This window comes from Colias philodice, chromosome 1 (genome assembly GCF_061535455.1).
Source record: "Colias philodice isolate Cphi_HAF_F1 chromosome 1, ilColPhil1 Martin Lab GWU primary, whole genome shotgun sequence".
Classification (NCBI taxonomy): Eukaryota; Metazoa; Arthropoda; class Insecta; order Lepidoptera; family Pieridae; genus Colias; species Colias philodice.
The window spans coordinates 7,282,052-7,301,244 of record NC_143086.1 but is presented as its reverse complement, the minus strand read 5'-3'; the positions used below and the strand labels follow the sequence as shown (position 1 = coordinate 7,301,244).

Below are 19,193 nucleotides of genomic sequence, written 5' to 3'. Positions count from 1 at the left end.
GTGCGGCGTCGTAATCATGTCGTTTGTCTTGCCAATATTTATTTTGTTCTTTTTTTAATTGTGAGTTTTGTCTGTTTTCATTTTCAACCATCCGCCGCATTACTTACACGCAAGTGCACGGTAGGAAAGGAAATTTCAAATTACAGTAATTTTTTATTTCAATTAAATTTTAGATTTATCATTGTGGAAGTAGTAAGAGAAAAATAGTGCAACGTGCAACTAACAAAATTCTATGCCAAAAAGGAAATATATTTAATCGTTATTTATAAATTGTTAAATATTAGTATTTTAATAACTTTGAATAATATCAGGAATTCGTATAGTATAGGTATTGTTTGAGATCTCCACAGAAATTGTACGCAATGTGCCGCACAAAAAATTTGTACAGGGAATCAATAATATATTTTTGAAGTAAAACTTCTTTAGGCGCGTTGTGAGTAAAATTTCAAGGTCGCGTCATGGCAACCGGACACCGGGAACGTCCTGGAGCACTCCTGGAGTAAGGCGACGATTTTGATTGATCCTTTACATAAAAGGACATCTAAAGTTACTTTAAACTTAGTAAGAATGTGTAAAAACTTGGGTTACTAACAATAGAAAGAAGAGACAAATATATTCCTGTCTCGGTGGTCTACGAACATCAAAAGCACCGCCTACCTGAAACGTGCTGAAACAGAACTTTAGCACCCTCTCGTTCATTTTAGCGCAAGCGCGGTAATAGTTAGAACTTTTCCGATTCATGATGTCTTAGTAGAGATGCGGGTATAATTTTATATCCGCAGTCGTATAATAATATAACCTATTTTGTACGTAGAAATTGCCACAAGTAAAAATAAGGAAAAATAAATTAAAAAAAATGAATATTAATTTATTTGTAATTTTAATAAATGTTATTTAATAAGTGAAACGTCAAAAACATGAAATTTGGAACTTAACATTTTATCCGTAAGTTTGCCGCACGGTAAACGTTTAGTGGTTTAAATAAAGGATTTTTTTTATAATATTAAATAATTATTGTTTATTTATCTAAAATCTTTGGTGTTTTATATTGTATGAATTTTAATTTACATGCATTGGAATCTACATCTGTAAAATATCATGTTGCAGATAAACAAAAATACTCAACCTAATATAGTTAATATCCATAGAGATAAAATATATTTATTATTCTTGATATTTGATAAAAATGTATTCTTAATAATGATTTTCTTTCCTCCTATTTTTGAAAAAAGGGGCCTCCTGTTACCCGACCGGCCTTCTTATATTATTTGGATTGAGTTTATGAGTACTTGCTTTAAATAATATGTATTTAAATTATGTAATGTAAAATTGTACATACAGTTTTCACAGTCCACTGGGACTTTATTTGAAAAAATGAAAATGAAATTAAAAATCATTTATGAATAAACAAAGTTCATGAATTTTCTGAAAAGGATGAGCGTATGGCGTACAGACTAGAGGTATAGTTTTATCTACATAGAAGACGGTCAGTTATTTCTTGTATTTTTTTTATTGTTTATAGATTTTTTTTGTTGAGTTGTTCTATCCTAGTATTTCTATTCGTATCAAATATACAAGCTCCTATAATTTACTGAATGCCTAATACACCAGCGTAGCAATGTCTGGACATCTGAAAACTGCAATCAGTTTTCAGATGTCCAGCATTGCTATCTAATCTAATCTTCTTAATTAGATTCGTCTTTAAAAGTTCCGACTTGTAATAAAAGAGACAAATATATATTATATTGCTATCTAGGCGGTGTTCAATGATCAAAAACTCCGCCAACCTGAAACAGAACTTCAGCTCTCTCTCGTTTATTTTAGCGCAAGCGCTTTAATAGTTAGACCTTTTGAAATTCATAATATCCTGGTATACGTGCGGGTATAAGTAGCCGCAGTCGTTCCAAAATCCAAAAGCCCGCAGTGCGCGTCTTTCACCCCAATATGGATTTGACAGATAAACAAAAAATTAATAAAAAAAATATTATTACGTATTTTTTTAACTTTGCTTTGATTTAACTGTGGATTTAACATAAAAATAAGAATTTAAAAGTATGAAGAATGAGTTGTAGTATGGGGTTTTTATTTTTAACCGTCTGCAGCCTGGATACTTACACATAAGATCCGCATGAAATATTTCGTTGTTTAAAAAAAGTACCTAAAATTAGTACATATTAAATCCTTCCAAATTGTAGTAATTTTTCTTGTATTAAATTTTAGATTTATTAATTTGTTTTTTTTTTAAAGTGAAACTTTTATTACATCGTCTCAAACTTTTTGGTCTGTGTAGCGCATGTCGCGTGTATCGCGGCTGCCGAGTAGGTATACCTACTCGGCAGCCGACCGTCACGCGACATGCGCTACACAAAGCAGTGTTCGGAACCGTTCGAACAGTTTTACTTTTACCGTGGTTTCATAAAACCACACAACATTTTTTTTATAAGAGAGAATATCTCAAAATTTGTACTGTACCATAAATAGAGGTATATTAATTCAATTCATTAGTGATTAGATAATATTCATCTGGACACCTCATGAAATAACTGTACCAACTCTTGAAGCTGGGTATCGACTTCGCGCTCCTGGCGCGCGCGCCATGAATGACCGCGCCGAGAGTGCGTTCCGCGGAGCGCGTTCCAAATAATTGAAGTATATCAACTAAGCGCGCCTGGCGCGCGTGGCAACTGTTCCAGTGTTTGACCGTTCATCATGGAAGCTAGTCGTGTACGAGCAGCAGCACCATTTTTTTCTTTAAATCCGGCACAGGGACTCCCATTTCACTACTGATTTCTCACCAACCAATAAATCGCTCAGAGAAGATCTCTAAGCGATTTATTATGATACGAAGAAATTTTACTGTTCCACAAAACTTCTTTCGTACCATATAGCTGAATTAATTTACGGCAACTTTGGTTATCCATAATAATTATTACTCGGAGCGCAACAAACACAAAAAATACGACAAACCCGTCTCCATTGGCGCGCGCGCCACGTTTGATGCGCGGTAAAAAACCGACACCCGACGGAACGGACCGCTCCGCGTTCGACCGCTCCAACGAACATTTTGGCGCGCGTTCCAAACTGGTATCCATTTCACGCGGCTGGAGCGCGCGCCAATGTTCGACCTCTTGGAGCGCGAAGTCGATACCCACCTTAGTTGCAGGAAATATGGTCTGAATTAAACTTACTGAAAACTTCGGTTAGGTACTAAGTTGGTTACTAACAATAGAATGAAGACACAAATATATTTTATTCCTGTCTCAGCGTAGCACGTTCGTAGACACGAACCTGCTACGAACATCAAAAGCTCCGCCCACTTGAAACAAAACTTTAGCACCCTTTCGTACATTTTAGCGCAAGGGCTGTTGTGTAGAGACCTTTTCAAAGTCATAATATCCTAGTCCACGTGCGGGTAGAATTTTCCATCCGCAGACGTTCTAAAATCACTAAAAAAAAAATGTGTGGTTTTATGAAACCACGGTAAAAGTGAAACTGTTCGAACGGTTCCGAACACTGCTTTGTGTAGCGCATGTCGCGTGTCGGTCGGCTGCCGAGTAGGTATACCTACTCGGCAGCCGCGATACACGCGACATGCGCTACACAGACCAAAAAGTTTGAGACGATGTAATAAAAGTTTCACTTTAAAAATTAAAATGGCGAAAAAATTACCGCACCAGAAAAATTGGTTTCAGACATAAAATTGAAACATTTAAAGCCTATTTACGTTTATTTTTTCTGAAATTATTTTATTGTTTAAACCACACCCCCGGACACTCCATACAAAATTATCGTTTTGACAGCCACTGACACTGCAAATGTGTGTGAACGCTTTATGGTTGGCACATTTTGTGACTAGCGTAAAAAAAAATTCGCGTTTTTCTGATGAAATACATCCGTAAACAGCACAATATCTAACCATTTTCTACGAAAAACGATAAGCACAAATCCAAAATAATAAAATTATTTTAAGTCAATTTGATTAATGTTGTCAATCTTCGTTGCGTATCGTCCTTGCAGAAAAATATGGCCCATTTTAATCACGATCGCGCGGGGTGAGGTAAGTTTAATTTTGGCGGGAGGCGGAGAGTGTCCGTTCTGTAGTAAGTCCGTTCTGTAGTAACCAGCATATGCATGAAATTAAATTAGTTTAAAATGAAAGAAATTTTTGATTCAGAATCACAATAAACTTGTGGAAATATTCCTACTGAGGAGTCCACTTGACTCATGACAGCACAGAGGAGTACTCTTTGTTGTGTTTTTTCTGTTGTTTTCTTTGATTATCAATGTGGAAACGTATTCATATTATGACCATAGCTTTCCATATAAGTTTTTGAATCATCAAGGATGACGCTACACCGGCTGGGGCACGGCGCAGAAATGTTGGTGGATATTGTTTCATTTGTTTCCCGGCTCCGGCCCTGCTCGTCCCCGGCACGGTGTAGCTGGAATCATTCTTTATATATCAGAAATAGTGCCTCTTAGAAAAACCACCTTAAAGACACGCTTTCAATGTTTATATGCTGCTGTAATAAATATTCTGAATATTTTCTACTGATAATTGTTTGCAACTTTTCAAGTTGTAGGTAACAAAATTATCGTTTTGACAGTCACACTGTAGAGACTGCAAATGTGTGTGTTAACGCTTTATGGTCGTATTTGTAACTAGCGTAAAAAAAATTCGCGTTTTTCTGATGAAATACATCCGTAAACAGCACAATATCTTACCATTTTCTACCAAAAACGTTAATCACAAATCTAAAATAATAAAATTAGAAAATTACTTTAAGTCAATTTGATTAATGTTGTCAATCTTCGTTGCGTATCGTCCGTGCAGAAAAATGCGGCCCATTTATAACATGATCGTGCGGGGTGAGGTAAGTGTTTAATTTTGGCGGGAGGCGGAGAGTGTCCGTTCTGTAGCTACTTTTATGTATTCTGTGCTTAAACTGAAAAGCCTATATTGCTGTCTAGACTGTCTACAAAGAGCGAAAGCTCCGCCTACCTGAAATAGAACATTAGCACCCTCTCGTTTATTTTAGCGCAAGCGCTTCAATTGCTTGACCTTTTGTAATTCCTAATGTCCTGGTATACGTGCGGGTAAAAGTATCCGCAATCGTTTCAAATCAATTTTATAGACGTGCAGTGCGAGTCGTCCCAATTATAATGGGATTTAAAATATCCTAAAAGGATAAAATTAATAATTATAAAAAAATAACTTTGTATATTTTTTTAATTGATTTAATATAAAATTATTAAGAATTTGGAGTACTAAGCCATCCGCATCTATTTTTTATAATATGCAAACTACAACACCGCACGGAAAACTTCAGTAGGAAGGGAAAGTGTGGTACCTAAATTTTTGTAATAATATTATTTAAATTGTGGAGAGTAATTTTTATTCAATGAAATTGTTTATTTATCAGTTTTGTTCATTTTGTCTCTCAACTTTAACATGCATCAAAAACTGTCGGCTGGAGAATATTATGTAGATTTAAGAAAATTAAAGTTAATTATAATTTATTCAATTGTATAATAATAATTAAGGTTAATAATAATTATTTAAATATCAAAGACAAAATCATTTATATTAAATTATTGAGTTATTATTTACTAGCTTTCCACCCGCGGCATCGCCCGCGCAGTCAAAGAAAAACCCGCATAGTTGCCGTTCCCGTGGGATTTCCGGGATAAAACCTATCCTATGTCCTTTCTCGGGTATCAAAATATCTCTATACCAAATTTCATGCAAATTGGTTCAGTAGTTAAGGCGTGATTGAGTAACAGACAGACAGACAGAGTTACTTTCGCATTTATAATATTAGTATGGATTAATGGCCAAATGCCCCGGGGAAAATCGTTCCTACATTTACTTAATGCAATATATTTTCCTTTAATTTTACACAAACTGTCCAGTCCTACCTATATTTTACCCTGACTTGAGAAGGTGAGCAAGGGAATGATGAAGTCCATATTAAATTAGTAGGATTAGTATATCAAAAAGTCGGATTTTTGTTAATTTTTTTCTTTGTCATGGACAAATATTATATGAGCTGTTTGTTATCACTTATCACTAACAATTCATATTTTTGATTCAATTGTGTAAGAAATTTATGAACATTTGCAGCAAATTGGTCATGGCGATGTTTATAATCAGTTTGCGATAATGATTTACCTACTTTATTTTGTACTAAAATCTGTTTTGGATTTTATTAAGTTGTACTTTACATATTTTCTATTTTCTATTTGAAGTAACTTCGGTTCTCATGAATATAATTTTGTAAGAGAGTTCTCTATAGGCGGTCTACAAGGTTATAGGTAAGCGTCCACTTGTCGGTATCGTACGCTTCGGACGCATCGCACGCAACGGATCGTAGTTTTATTTGTATAGAAACTCATATAAGTGCGTCCACCTGTCCGCATCGTACGCATCACACATCGGCAATGCCGACACCGTTGCTCCGAGAGGCAACTTTTGCGATGCCTGCCGATGACGTCATTCCGATGCATACAGATTGCTGGTACTTACGTCGGCAAATCCGATCGCTGCCGATACAGTGGACGCATTAAGAAAAATTAATCCGCTTGATGCGATCCGTCCGCTGCGTGCGATGCGGGCCTGTGGACGCTTACCTTATGAGTAAGTTATAAGTACTGCCTACCTGAAACAGAACGTTAGCTCTCTTTCATTTATTTTAGCGCAAGCGCAGTAAAAACTACACCTGTTGCTATTTATAATATCCCGGTCCACGTGCGGATATACATTCTATCCGCAGACATTCTAAAATTATTTTAGGATGGGAGAAACTGCCGCTACAAATAAAATTTAGTAGAGAAAATTCCTAAATTGTGGATTTAACTTATTTTAAATTTTGCTGAATATTATTTTATTTTTTAAATCTTGAAAAATCAGGATTTTTTTAAGTTTTTCAGAACTGGAAATAAGAAAAGAGTGAGGAGTGCCGCATGGAGTGTGCTATATGGAACGGAAATTTATAAATTAATTGTTGTTGATATGTATAATAATTTATTGTATTTTTAAATAACTACCAAATTAATTTCATTGTGAAAATATGCAATAACATTATATAATTAAGTATTTTTTATGGAATGTTTTAAAAAGTATTTATACACTATTTTCCACATATTCTTTGCTTTATTAAATTAAATTGGCTTTATATTGCCACAAAAAATGGCTGCATTTTAATACAAATATTTTCAACAATTTATTCATATTTATTTTTATAACAATCGTAAAAAAAGCTTCAGCTAACAATATAATTAAGAATTAAATATTTGTCTCTGTGGTCTACGAACGTGCTACGTACATCAAAGTTTCGCCTATCTGAGACAGAACTTCTATATCCCTTTCAATCATTTTAGCGCAAGCGCTCTAATAACTAGACCTTTTAATATTTATAATATCCTGGTACACGTGCGGGTATAACTATCCGTAGTCGTTCCAAATAAATTGTAGCGAGTCGTCCCCAATTATGATGGGATTTAAAATAACTTAAAAAGATAAAATTTAATAATCATTAGACAATAAATTTAATATGTATTTTTTTTTTAATATTGCTGATTCTTTTTTATAGATTTAATATAAAATTATTAATAATTGTGAGTGTTTAGTCATCCGCAGCTATTTCTTATAAAATGCAAGTAGGTACACCGCACGGAAAACTTCAGTAGGAAGGCAAAATTTAGTACATAAAATTTGTTATAAAATTATTTTAAATTGTGGTAAGTAAATAATTTTTATTCAATAAAATTTTGATTTATCAGTGCGTCGTCGTCTCATCCCAATTTATGGATTTTTGAAAATTATATGAAAATTATAGAACTATTTTTTTAAGAAAAACATACAATTTTTTTTAAATATATTTTTATTGATTAAACATGAAAAATGTTAAGAATTGTGAGTTTTTCGGGTTTTTATTTTTAACCATCCGCAGCCATTACATACACGCAAGCACGAAAGACTTCGGAATAAAGGGAAATTAATAATTGTTAAAAGAAAGTTACTAATGTTTGAACAAAAATCGTTTCAAATTATAATAATTTTTTATTTCAATTATATCTATATATTTTTTTATGTATAATAGCTTCTTAATATTTGCAATAAATATGATAATATTTTATAATAGCTAGATATAGCTATTATAAAATATTAAAATACATATATTCAATGACATATTTTACTAAGCATAGGTTAATGTAAAAACTTGAAAGTTTTTCCCCGCCCCTCTCACCACTGGCCTGTCCCTCTTGTGTATTCATCTGGACACCTCAAGAAATAACTGTACCAACTCTCATAGTTTCAGGAATTATGGTCTGAATTAATTAATTTTATATCCTTTATATTATAATTTTTTTTTAACTTAGTAAAAACTTCGGTTACTAACCAATAGAATGAAGAGACAAATATATATTCCTGTCTCAGCGATCTACGAACGTGCTACGAAAACCAAAAGCTCCGCCTACCTGAAACAGAACTAGTAGCAACCTTTCGATCATTTTAGCGCAAGCGCAGTAATAATTTCTTAAATAAAACCTTTTGAAATTCATTACATCCTGGTACACGTGCGGGTATAATTTTCTTTCCGCAGACGTTCTAAAATCACTTTTGTATGGCGAAAAAGGTCCGCCGCTTCTTGTCCGCTCCAAACAGAATTGTTGATTGTAAAAGGAAAAATTTATTCATTAATTTAATTCTATCAAACATTCAAATAGGTTGGACAAGGTAGGCATATCCGATAATTATTTAATTAATGACATATTGAAAAATGTCAGGTTTTTGGCTACAGAAATTATTAATACACGCACGGACGGAAAATATTATAGCGAAGGCATATTTTTTGAAATAGTATTGTTAATATTTGCAAAAAATTTATTTGATATAATAGCATTTTTTTATTTATCAATATGCTTTATTCGCTACGTATTTTTCGGACACAGCCACAATACAGCCGTCCGCAGCATACTATATAATATGTAGATAAATTATAAATAAAATATAAAAGAAACATATAATTCAATCCACACTAAAAATATATGCTTCATTCAACATTGATAATTATTTATTACAAATGAATTAAAACCATAAGAATGAATGAAGAGACAAATATAATATATTCCTGTCTCAGCGGTCTACGAACGTGCTACGAACATCAAAAGCTCCGCCCACTTGAAACAGAACTTTAGCTCCCTTTCGATCATTTAAGCGCAAGCGCTGTAATAACTTCTTAAATAAAACCTTTTGAAATTCATTGTATCCTGGTACACGTGCGGGTATAATTTTCTTTCCGCAGACGTTCTAAAATCACTTTTGTATGGAGAACGTCCGCTCCTTGTCCGCTCCAAACAGAATTGTGGATTGTAGAAAAAAAACATTTATTCATAAAATATTTAATTCTATCAATTACATTTCGATAGGTAGGCATCACCGATAATTATTTAATTAATGAAATATTGAAAAATCAGGTTTTTCGATATTTCAGAGCTCTACGAAGAAATATATTTTTATGAAATAATATTGAAATCAAATATTTAAAATAATAGCAATTTTTTATGAATATGCTTTATTCATGATACAGCCACAATACAGCCGTCCGCAGCATATAATAATATGTAAATAAATAGAATATAAAAAGAAACATAGGTATAATTTAATCATCTGAAAAAATATATGCTTTATCGTTGATAAATTATTATTCCATACTTTAACATTATAAATGCGAAAGTAACTCTGTCTGTCTGTTACTCAATCACGCCTAAACTACTGAACCAATTTTCATGAAATTTGGTATGGAGATATTTTGATACCCAAAAAAGGACATAGGCTACTTTTCATCCCGGGAAAATGACGCAATACCGGAAATCCCACGGGAACGGGAACTATGCGGGATTTTCTTTGACAGCGGGCGAAGCTGCGGGCGGAAACCTAGTAGGTATAATAATATGTTAATAAATAAAATATAAGAAGAAACATATATTTTAATCATCTGAAAAAATATATGCTTTATCGTTGATAAATTATAATAAATTAGTTATAACCATACGTTAGAAATTACACGCATGTTTTTCATAGTAGGTACTGAAAATTTTGTGAAAGGAAGAATAATACCTAATCAGATCCAATTCATATAATATGAAACTTATATTAATAATAATAATGGAATAAATGAAAAAAAAAAACAAAAAGGATTTTTAGCTTAATTGTATTTTTCAAATGTCTTGAGACATAAAGGTCATGAACGTTCCTATTCTTTGAAACTCTGTCTCTGTATTATTTATATTTACTTATGTGGTTGAAGTGTATGAATATTTTATTATATTAATTAAATATAAATCATTTTTATGAGAATTTTCACACTAAACAAATCAACAAGTCAATTTAAGCGCATGCGTTGTAAAAACCTTTTGTGACTAATAGTATCCTGGTACACGTGCGGCAATAGTTTTCCATCCGCAAACGTTCTAAATCACATGAATAATTTTGGCCGCAACACAAAATTATGGGACAATGATAAATAAAACTAAAAAACAAAAACTTCATTAATTAATTTTTTTTTGTTGTTGGGATTTTCAAGTTTTTTGGATTTTCGCAAAAATAACTATACGCAAGTTTGCCGCAAGGAAATAAATGCCAACGGAGAAATAAAAATTATATCTAATATTTTTTATAGCGTATTTCTTTATAAAATAAAAATTGTTTGACGAATTATTTATAGATGTGTCATAAAATTAATTTAAAGTCTAATGCAATATTTTTTTTTAATTTTTATATTAACCACATTGCTTTAGATTTATGTCTATGTGCGGCGCTAAAATGGTAAATAAATTTAATAATTTAATAATTTTCGGTAAATCATAATATGATCATAGGATCTGAATCGAAATGGTAAAAAGAGGCCACTTTAAAATAATTCATGATATGAATCATTTTACAGTTCAAAAACAAATTAACCTTTATGACGGTTTTTTTATTTAAAAATAGGTGAAATGACACAAAAAATAGAGGAATTGCTAGCAATTCACGAAAACATTCATTATAAATTACGAATGTCAAATAATTATTTTAACCCTGCAGTTAAATAAATAATTATTTCAATCAATAAAATATTAATTATTAATAAAAGATAATTTATATAAATATTAGAAATTAGAAATCAGTATTTACATATTTCAAATGATAATTTTATGAAATCCATTTTTTTCTTTATCTTTTCCACATCGCTTTCCGTGCGGCGCACTGTTGCGTATAAATTTTGTGGATTGTTTAAAACCCCAAATTAATAATGGTTTTAATGAAATTATTGTCGAAAAAATTCAAAATTATTTTATATTCACGTTTTTTATTTATTCTAATTTTTTGTAATCCGCAATTTTTAATGGTGCGACAATTTCTTCATACAAAATACGGTTTTGGAATATCTGCGGCTAGAAAATAGTACCCGCACGTGTACCAGGATGTTATGAGTCCCAAAAGCTCTCATACCACAGCGCTTGCGCTAAAGTTCGCTCAGTTTGAGTCAAGTAAATGCTTTGTCAGATAGATCGCGTACTTTAATAATATTACTAAGGGCCGATTTTTCAATCGCGAGATAAACAGTCTAATAGATACCCATCGAATAGATTTATTCAATTATTTATCTAACTCATTACGGCTCGCCTATTTTTCAATCGTGATTTATTTGATGAATAACTATCTGACCAAATATTTCCATATTGGCAGCACTGCTCTCGGAGTGGCGAAACAAACATATTAAATTAGTCAAGTTAGAGCGGGATACAGTCAAATCTTGCAATTTGTCAACAACCGTCATTATGACTCACGTCAGGAGTGCACTTGTCTTCTATGATTGTTGATTGTTGTTTTGATTCGAGTAAAGAGTTTGGTTTAATTTGTGTTTCAATTTATATATTTTACGATGGAAACGACATACTTAAAGGCAGCGTTCGGCAAATTTTCAATGGCATGGTCATCAGTACTATCAAAAACACCAATTTCAATATGATTTTAATTGATAATAATTATATAGAAAGAGGTTTAATTGTTAATAATTCTACGCTCTATGTTATGACATACGAAAATATCTCAAATTTGATGTCAACTCAAACGCCTAACAGTCGAATAGCGCGCTATCTGGCCGTTGGAGCGGCAAATAGATTTATTCCTCAAATAACGTAGTTATTGGATAGATAAGTCCTATTCGTCTATTGAAAAATTGAATATTTTGTTAACTGAAGAATAAAGTCTATCTAGCTGTTTATCTGGGCATTGAAAAATCGGCCCTTATATAAATTAATATAATATAATATAAATAATATAAATTATAATATAATATAAATTAATAATATTAATAATATTATTAGATTTTAACACGATGTTACGGTGATATAACGTCTAGTATGTCACGCTCTTTTTATGTCACACATTATAACAGTAATATGGCCTGTGGATGAACTCTTTCAGAAGGGCTTTGGTGTGAAATAAGGTTTGGTGACGCAAAAATCTCCGTTGTTTCAGATAATTTACAAACAAAGCATTTAACTGATCATCCAATTTTTAGGAAATTTAACTTAATTTTCTTCAGTTATTGTATACTAGCTTTCCACCCGCGGCATCGCCCGCGCAGTCAAAGAAAAACCCGCATAGTTCCCGTGGGATTTCCGGGATAAAACCTATCCTATGTCCTTTCTTGGGTATCAAAATGTCTCTATACCAAATTTCATGCAAATTGGTTCAGTAGTTAAGGCGTGATTGAGTAACAGACAGACAGACAGAGTTACTTTCGCATTTATAATATTAGTATGGATTATCACTGAAAAAAGTTTGTTATGGATATGGAGGTATTATTACTTCTATATCAATTATAATATATCACTAGAGGTCCGCCCCAGCTTCGCCCGTGGTACATATTTCGCAATAAAAGGTAGCCTATGTCCTTTTTCGGGTATCAAAATATCTCCATACCAAATTTCATGCAAATTGGTTCAGTAGTTTAGGCGTGATTGAGTAATAGACAGACAGACAGAGTTACTTTCGCATTTGTAATATTAGTATGGATTATCTTGGTCATAGACAAAAGTATGGGTGCACGACGCAAATAAAAGAGGAAAGATATAGGAGAATATCTTCGTTTGTGAATTGTGACATATCTATAGGTGTTTTCTTACGAATTCTATCTGTTTTCCATAATTATAGTGGAGTTATCTTCTTCTCATTATGGAGTAATTTAACCCTTTAATCCGACGCTAAACCATTACCTTTTTAAATACAATGCTCGACGTCATCGCATCCTAACACCGTGACAGAGCGTTGCGTATAAGCACTCTGTTGGAAGGTATGATGTTACGGCGTAATAACACATTTTAGCGTCATAGCGCGGCATCTGGTTAGCGCTCCGAAGCGTTCTATTTGACAAAGCCTAAGCCATATGAATCAAATATATTGTTTTATAAAACCTCAGGTATTTAATAATTGCAATATCGAACAAAATTATAATAAATACTAATAATAAATAGAATATAATATTATTTAATTTTCTTTTTTTGCTATTTAAAGGTAAGTACCTACCTAAATTATTAGTTTAGTTATGATAACGTTGTAAGGTTAAAATAGTTTGAACAATAGATTTTTCATATTATTTTTTAAATTCTAATTTTATGAAATTTTATATAAACCATACCTTTATTTTTATAAGTTTTATTATTATTTTGTCCATCAAATTTACTTTACAAGTTGGGTAATTGTTTCAATTTAAACAATAACAATATGTTAACCTAATAATGGGTTCTAATTATATTAATTTAATAATTACTTAATTAATAATAGATAATAATAATTAATTAAAAATAACACTTTAATCTGTACTTATTTCACACATAATGAATAAAATAAATTATTAGAAAATTAAAAATTAAAATATTCACTTTCTTTTGTGCTTTAACTAATTTCCTGTTTAGAGTACTACTATATAGTACTCTATTTCCGCAATTTTGTTTGTTTGGTGCGGCAATTTCTTCATACAAAATAGGGTTTGGGATATCTGCGGCTAGAAAATTATACCCGCACGTGTACCAGGATGTTATGAATCGCAAAAGCTCTATTTGCCACAGCGCTTGCGCTAAATTGCACGAAAGAGTGTAATGCCACGTCAATTTGACACAATGAAAGACAAAAGTCATGCAAAATAGGTACTAACATGGTTCTAGAATCGAATGCGCATGTCTCAAATCCTGACATGCGTAATAGGAAATAATGGGAATTCAATTTCTATCATGTTCTGATGTCCTAGTACACTCACGTACAAATTTTCTCGGTAGGCCGTTGTGTATTTTTTGTTTTTATTTTTTTATATGAAAATTTTGTATGTTTTGAATTTAAGATAATTGCGTTTTTGTTTTCATTATTTTAATCTTATTGATTTATATTGATACCAATTATAATATAATATTTATCTCATATTGTTATACCTAATTACATTCGATCACACAAGGAAAGGCTTGACGTATACAAAATTAACACTTTATATTTTTAGATAATTCATAGTTATGATGTGCCACCTACTTAATTAATTGTGAAATAAGAGTTATAAAATTATAATTACATAAAAATATGTGTATATCCGGTACACACAATTTAAAAATAACACGCAGTTTTGAGCTTCGTTCGTTCTCAAAAGGAATATTTTTTTCCATTTTGCAACAATTTTTATATGAATATGAAATACTTCATATTTAAAGTTTTATCTTAGAATATCAGTAAGTTAATACTTAAAATAATTAATTAATAATTCTATACCCTTATTTTAAGTTACCTACTTTTGATTATTTATCAAGTTATTCTTCTCTATCTATCCATTAGTAAAAATCATTTTGATTCGATTGATTTTCGTAGATTTGAGTAAACAAACAAACTCCCCAAAGCTTGTTGAAGATTCTCGAAGGAAGGAAGTAGTTGAGAAGGAAGTTTTTTTTTGAATCACTAAGCCATCATCCCTTGATAATGATAATGTAATATTTATATTTTCAGGATATCAAAAAAAGCCGATGTTTTTGCTAAATGCTGCTTTGGTAATACCAAATGTTCTCGTCAAGCCCACACTTGAAGAAATACAAGAAGTGCTCGTGCTAGCTGGAAAACACATTTCAGGCCTGTCTAAAGGCGTAGCCCAGTGGACTGGAGGGAAATCTTCCAGGGTATGTTAAAAACAAAATGTAGTGAGTGATGTTAGTAACTAGCATTGTATTAAATATATAATTATCTACAAAACTTTTTGTCAGTTGTCTTAAGTTTTATAAATGATTGTATATTATAGTAAGATTCTTATTTTAGCCTTCTGCTCACCATACAGATTCGACCCAGGTCGGTGATAACAAAACTATTCACCTGTGAATTATCATTTTACTAGGTGTATACAATTTAGTCTAACCAATTTAGAATGTACCTAAATCACAGAAACTTATAAGAAACTTCTTTTTTTTCCAAATTGTGGTGTTCATTGTTGTGTCGTGTCTATACTATGCACAAACTATGTGATCTGACGGTGATGTCGTCTGCAAATATTACCTCTTGCTAAAACGCTTTTGTACAATTTTGTTTGCAAAACACTCGGTGTCGCTTTATCGGTTGGTCATTTGTATATAACACAACCATTATAATTTAACTGTTCGTTTATTTGCTGCGCTCCCTCCTTTGTGCACGCTTGACCAAATGTATAGGTTAGCTGGAAGAAACTGACAGGCCACCAGTCAAATCAGCTCTTCCAAGTAGTCACAAAACTTGACGAACAGGTTCAAACTGTCGCGCCAGTGAACATGGCCAAATCCATGAAAATGATAGAAGCAGCGAAAATGAGAAAGAAGAAATATTACAGATTGGAATCGGAAGAGAAACCTGTTTTCCCATTTCAACAGAAAAGCTTTTACAGTCACGTTATGGAAAATAAAGAGATTATAAAGACATTGACTCTTTTGTCGATGTGTACTCAAAATATTAAAACGGTTGGTTTTTATTTTATGGAAAAGCCTTCTTCGTTCTTCATATTTGAATTTGTTTTAACGTTATTGATTTATTTTAGGAACTGAATACACTAGTAAAACGGTGGCGACCTTACCATTACTTGTGGAAATGTGAGAAGACCTTAAGACAACTTTTAACTTGGAATTTGAACGATTTTGAGCTTGCTTTGAAGAGGCACAGTGAGCTTGAACTTAAATTGACCACTGAACCTGATGTTCTAATCATTGGCAATTGTCTCGCGGTTTCTACGGAGAAGCTTAAACTAGGACTTATAACTGAATTAAAGAGTAAGAACATTTAATATTGGAAAATATATATTAAAATTGTAAAATCTAGAAGAAAAGAGGATAACTTCTCAAAACTAAATGAAAATGATTCTTTTCAGATGGCACACATAGAATAAGTCAAGCAATGCGAAAAAAATACAAGCGAGAGATGGATTATGTTTACGCTATTATGAACGATTTAGAACGTAAATTGGAAAGGCCGATACGAGATTTGGATGATGTAAGAACAGTCATGGAAACATTAAAGAAGATAAGGGAACAAGAAGTGGATATGGAATTGAAAATAGACCCAGTCGAGGTATTTCTCTTATAATAGTGTATGATATTTATTATACGTTATTATTAATGTCCAATTTTAAGTTTATTCCCAGTTTAACGACAGTTCAGTAGGCAAAATTGTTTCTGAATGTTCCTCAATAAATAGTATTGGTTGAGAATAATCTTTCAAAATGTAATCGATAAAAAAATATGCTATAATAATTTCTTTGAATAAAATATAACCAAATTTGATTTATATTCATAATTCTATTCGTTAACCTTGACTGTATATTAATTCATAGGAAGCATTCAATGTAATAACAAGATATGAGCTGCCAGTGAGCAAAGAGGATATGGAACAAGTCGACAACTTAAGGTATAGCTGGCAACAGTTACAAGCCACTGCTCTAGCGTCTCATGTTCAGCTTCTCAAGATGCAGCCGCAATTCGAAGAAGACTTGAAGAACAATTTGGATAAATTCAGAGATGACAATGCTGATTATTGTCATGAATACCGACATGCAGGTCCGATGCAATCGGGACTTAGTCCCAGAGAAGCATCCGATCGTTTAATATTATTCCAGGTTTGATTTCAATTAACAAGATTGCTAAAACTAATTTCTTGTATATTTTTGTTATTACCTAATCCATAATTATGAGGTAATTTACAGAATAGATTTGATGGAATGTGGCGCAAATTACAAACATATCAAAATGGTGAGGAGCTATTTGGCCTTCCTCATACTGAATATCCGGAGCTGGCTCAAATTAGAAAAGAACTAAATCTTCTACAAAAACTATATAAGCTTTATAATGATGTCATAGATAGAGTAAGCAGTTACTATGACATACCATGGGGAGAAGTTAATATTGAGGAAATAAACAATGAACTGATGGAGTTCCAGAATAGATGTAGAAAACTTCCTAAGGGGTACGTTACTAAGGACATTCTTTTTTATATTATTAATCTCAAACTTTCAACAAATGGCAACTTTTTTGTCAGCCGGTGTATTGCATATGTGATAAAACTGTCCATAAACTACTAATTTTTTTTCATTTTAAAAAATTTATTCTGGATTCTTTTTTTCCAAGAAACAACCATTGTTAGAATAAAGTATTAAAAAATATTACTAACATTATATATCGTAAAATATACTGATTTTCAAAAACTCTTAGCCTTAAAGAATGGCCTGCCTTCTACGCACTCAAAAAGACCATTGACGACTTCAACGACATGTGTCCTCTACTTGAGCTCATGGCCAACAAGGCAATGAAACCCCGTCATTGGCAACGAATTATGGAAGTCACAAAGTATATATTCGAATTAGACAATGAGGACTTTTGTTTAAAGAATATTCTTGAAGCTCCACTCCTGCAAAACAAAGAAGACATTGAGGTATATCTTAAAACTAAAAAGTAGACAATTTTCATTCATGAAACACCCTAACACGATTGTTATCCCATAGGACATTTGTATCTCAGCTATGAAAGAAAAAGATATAGAGGCGAAACTTCGCCAAGTGACTAACGAATGGTCTGTACATGAACTGACCTTCCAAACCTTCAATAACAGAGGTGAATTACTATTGAGGGGTGATACGACTGCTGAAACTATTGGACAGCTTGAGGACAGTCTTATGATATTAGGCTCCTTATTATCAAATCGGTAACAAGTCCAATTCTCTAAAATTATTTTATTTAAATACTGTTATGTTCATCATTGTCATGTTACATCATATTATATTTATTTCTACAGATACAATGCACCATTCAGAAAACAGATCCAGCAATGGTTATACGATCTACAAAGCACCAACGAAATTCTAGAAAGATGGCTCCTAGTACAAAACATGTGGGTTTATTTAGAAGCTGTATTCGTTGGAGGTGATATCGCCAAACAGTTGCCCAAAGAAGCCAAGCGTTTCTCAAAGATTGATAAATCTTGGCAAAAGATCATGCAGAGAGCACACGAGACTCCTGGGGTCGTGTCTTGTTGCGTGGGAGATGATCTCTTGAAACAACTGTTGCCACATCTACAAGAACAACTCGAACTTTGCCAGAAAAGTTTGAGTGGATATTTAGAGAAGAAAAGGACAATGTTCCCGCGCTTCTTCTTTGTCTCAGATCCAGCATTGCTTGAAATTCTCGGCCAAGCTTCTGACTCTCATACGATTCAAAACCATCTGCTATCTATATTTGATAACATACGATATGTTAAGTTCCATGATATAGGTAATGTGTCGATATTAAGATTAACGGTTCTATTTGTTATATGCATTCAGATTTTTTTAGGACCAAACATCAAATATAAAGCCCCTTATTTATTTGATACCTCGCTTAAACATGTCTAAATGTTTTAGAGTACAACAAAATGGTATCAATAGTATCTTCAGAGGGTGAAGAAATAAAGCTAGAGAGGCCGGTGCGAGCGGAGGGCTCTGTGGAAACCTGGCTGACGTCACTACTGCAATCTGCCCAAAGCAGCCTACATTCCATTATACGTAACGCTGTATCATTCATCAATGATCCGACATTTAACCTTCTTATGTTTCTCGATAAAATGCCGGCCCAGGTTTGAAATCGATTCATTTATGTTTATTATCATCTATATTGAATTTTGC

The 19,193-nt window shown here is 32.5% G+C and overlaps 1 protein-coding gene across 1 annotated transcript in view; it reads left to right on the top strand.

Annotated features, from left to right (window-relative positions):
• Positions 1-19,193, top strand: part of Dhc1 (dynein axonemal heavy chain 1) — a 99,769-nt gene that overhangs the window by 69,691 nt on the left and 10,885 nt on the right. Inside the window, exons 19-27 of the mRNA XM_089700618.1 lie at positions 15,052-15,204; positions 16,086-16,314; positions 16,413-16,612; positions 16,875-17,156; positions 17,244-17,503; positions 17,749-17,968; positions 18,039-18,238; positions 18,329-18,804; positions 18,933-19,144. Coding sequence (XP_089556744.1) covers positions 15,052-15,204; positions 16,086-16,314; positions 16,413-16,612; positions 16,875-17,156; positions 17,244-17,503; positions 17,749-17,968; positions 18,039-18,238; positions 18,329-18,804; positions 18,933-19,144 — 2,232 coding nt within the window. The remainder of the gene's footprint in view (positions 1-15,051; positions 15,205-16,085; positions 16,315-16,412; positions 16,613-16,874; positions 17,157-17,243; positions 17,504-17,748; positions 17,969-18,038; positions 18,239-18,328; positions 18,805-18,932; positions 19,145-19,193) is intronic.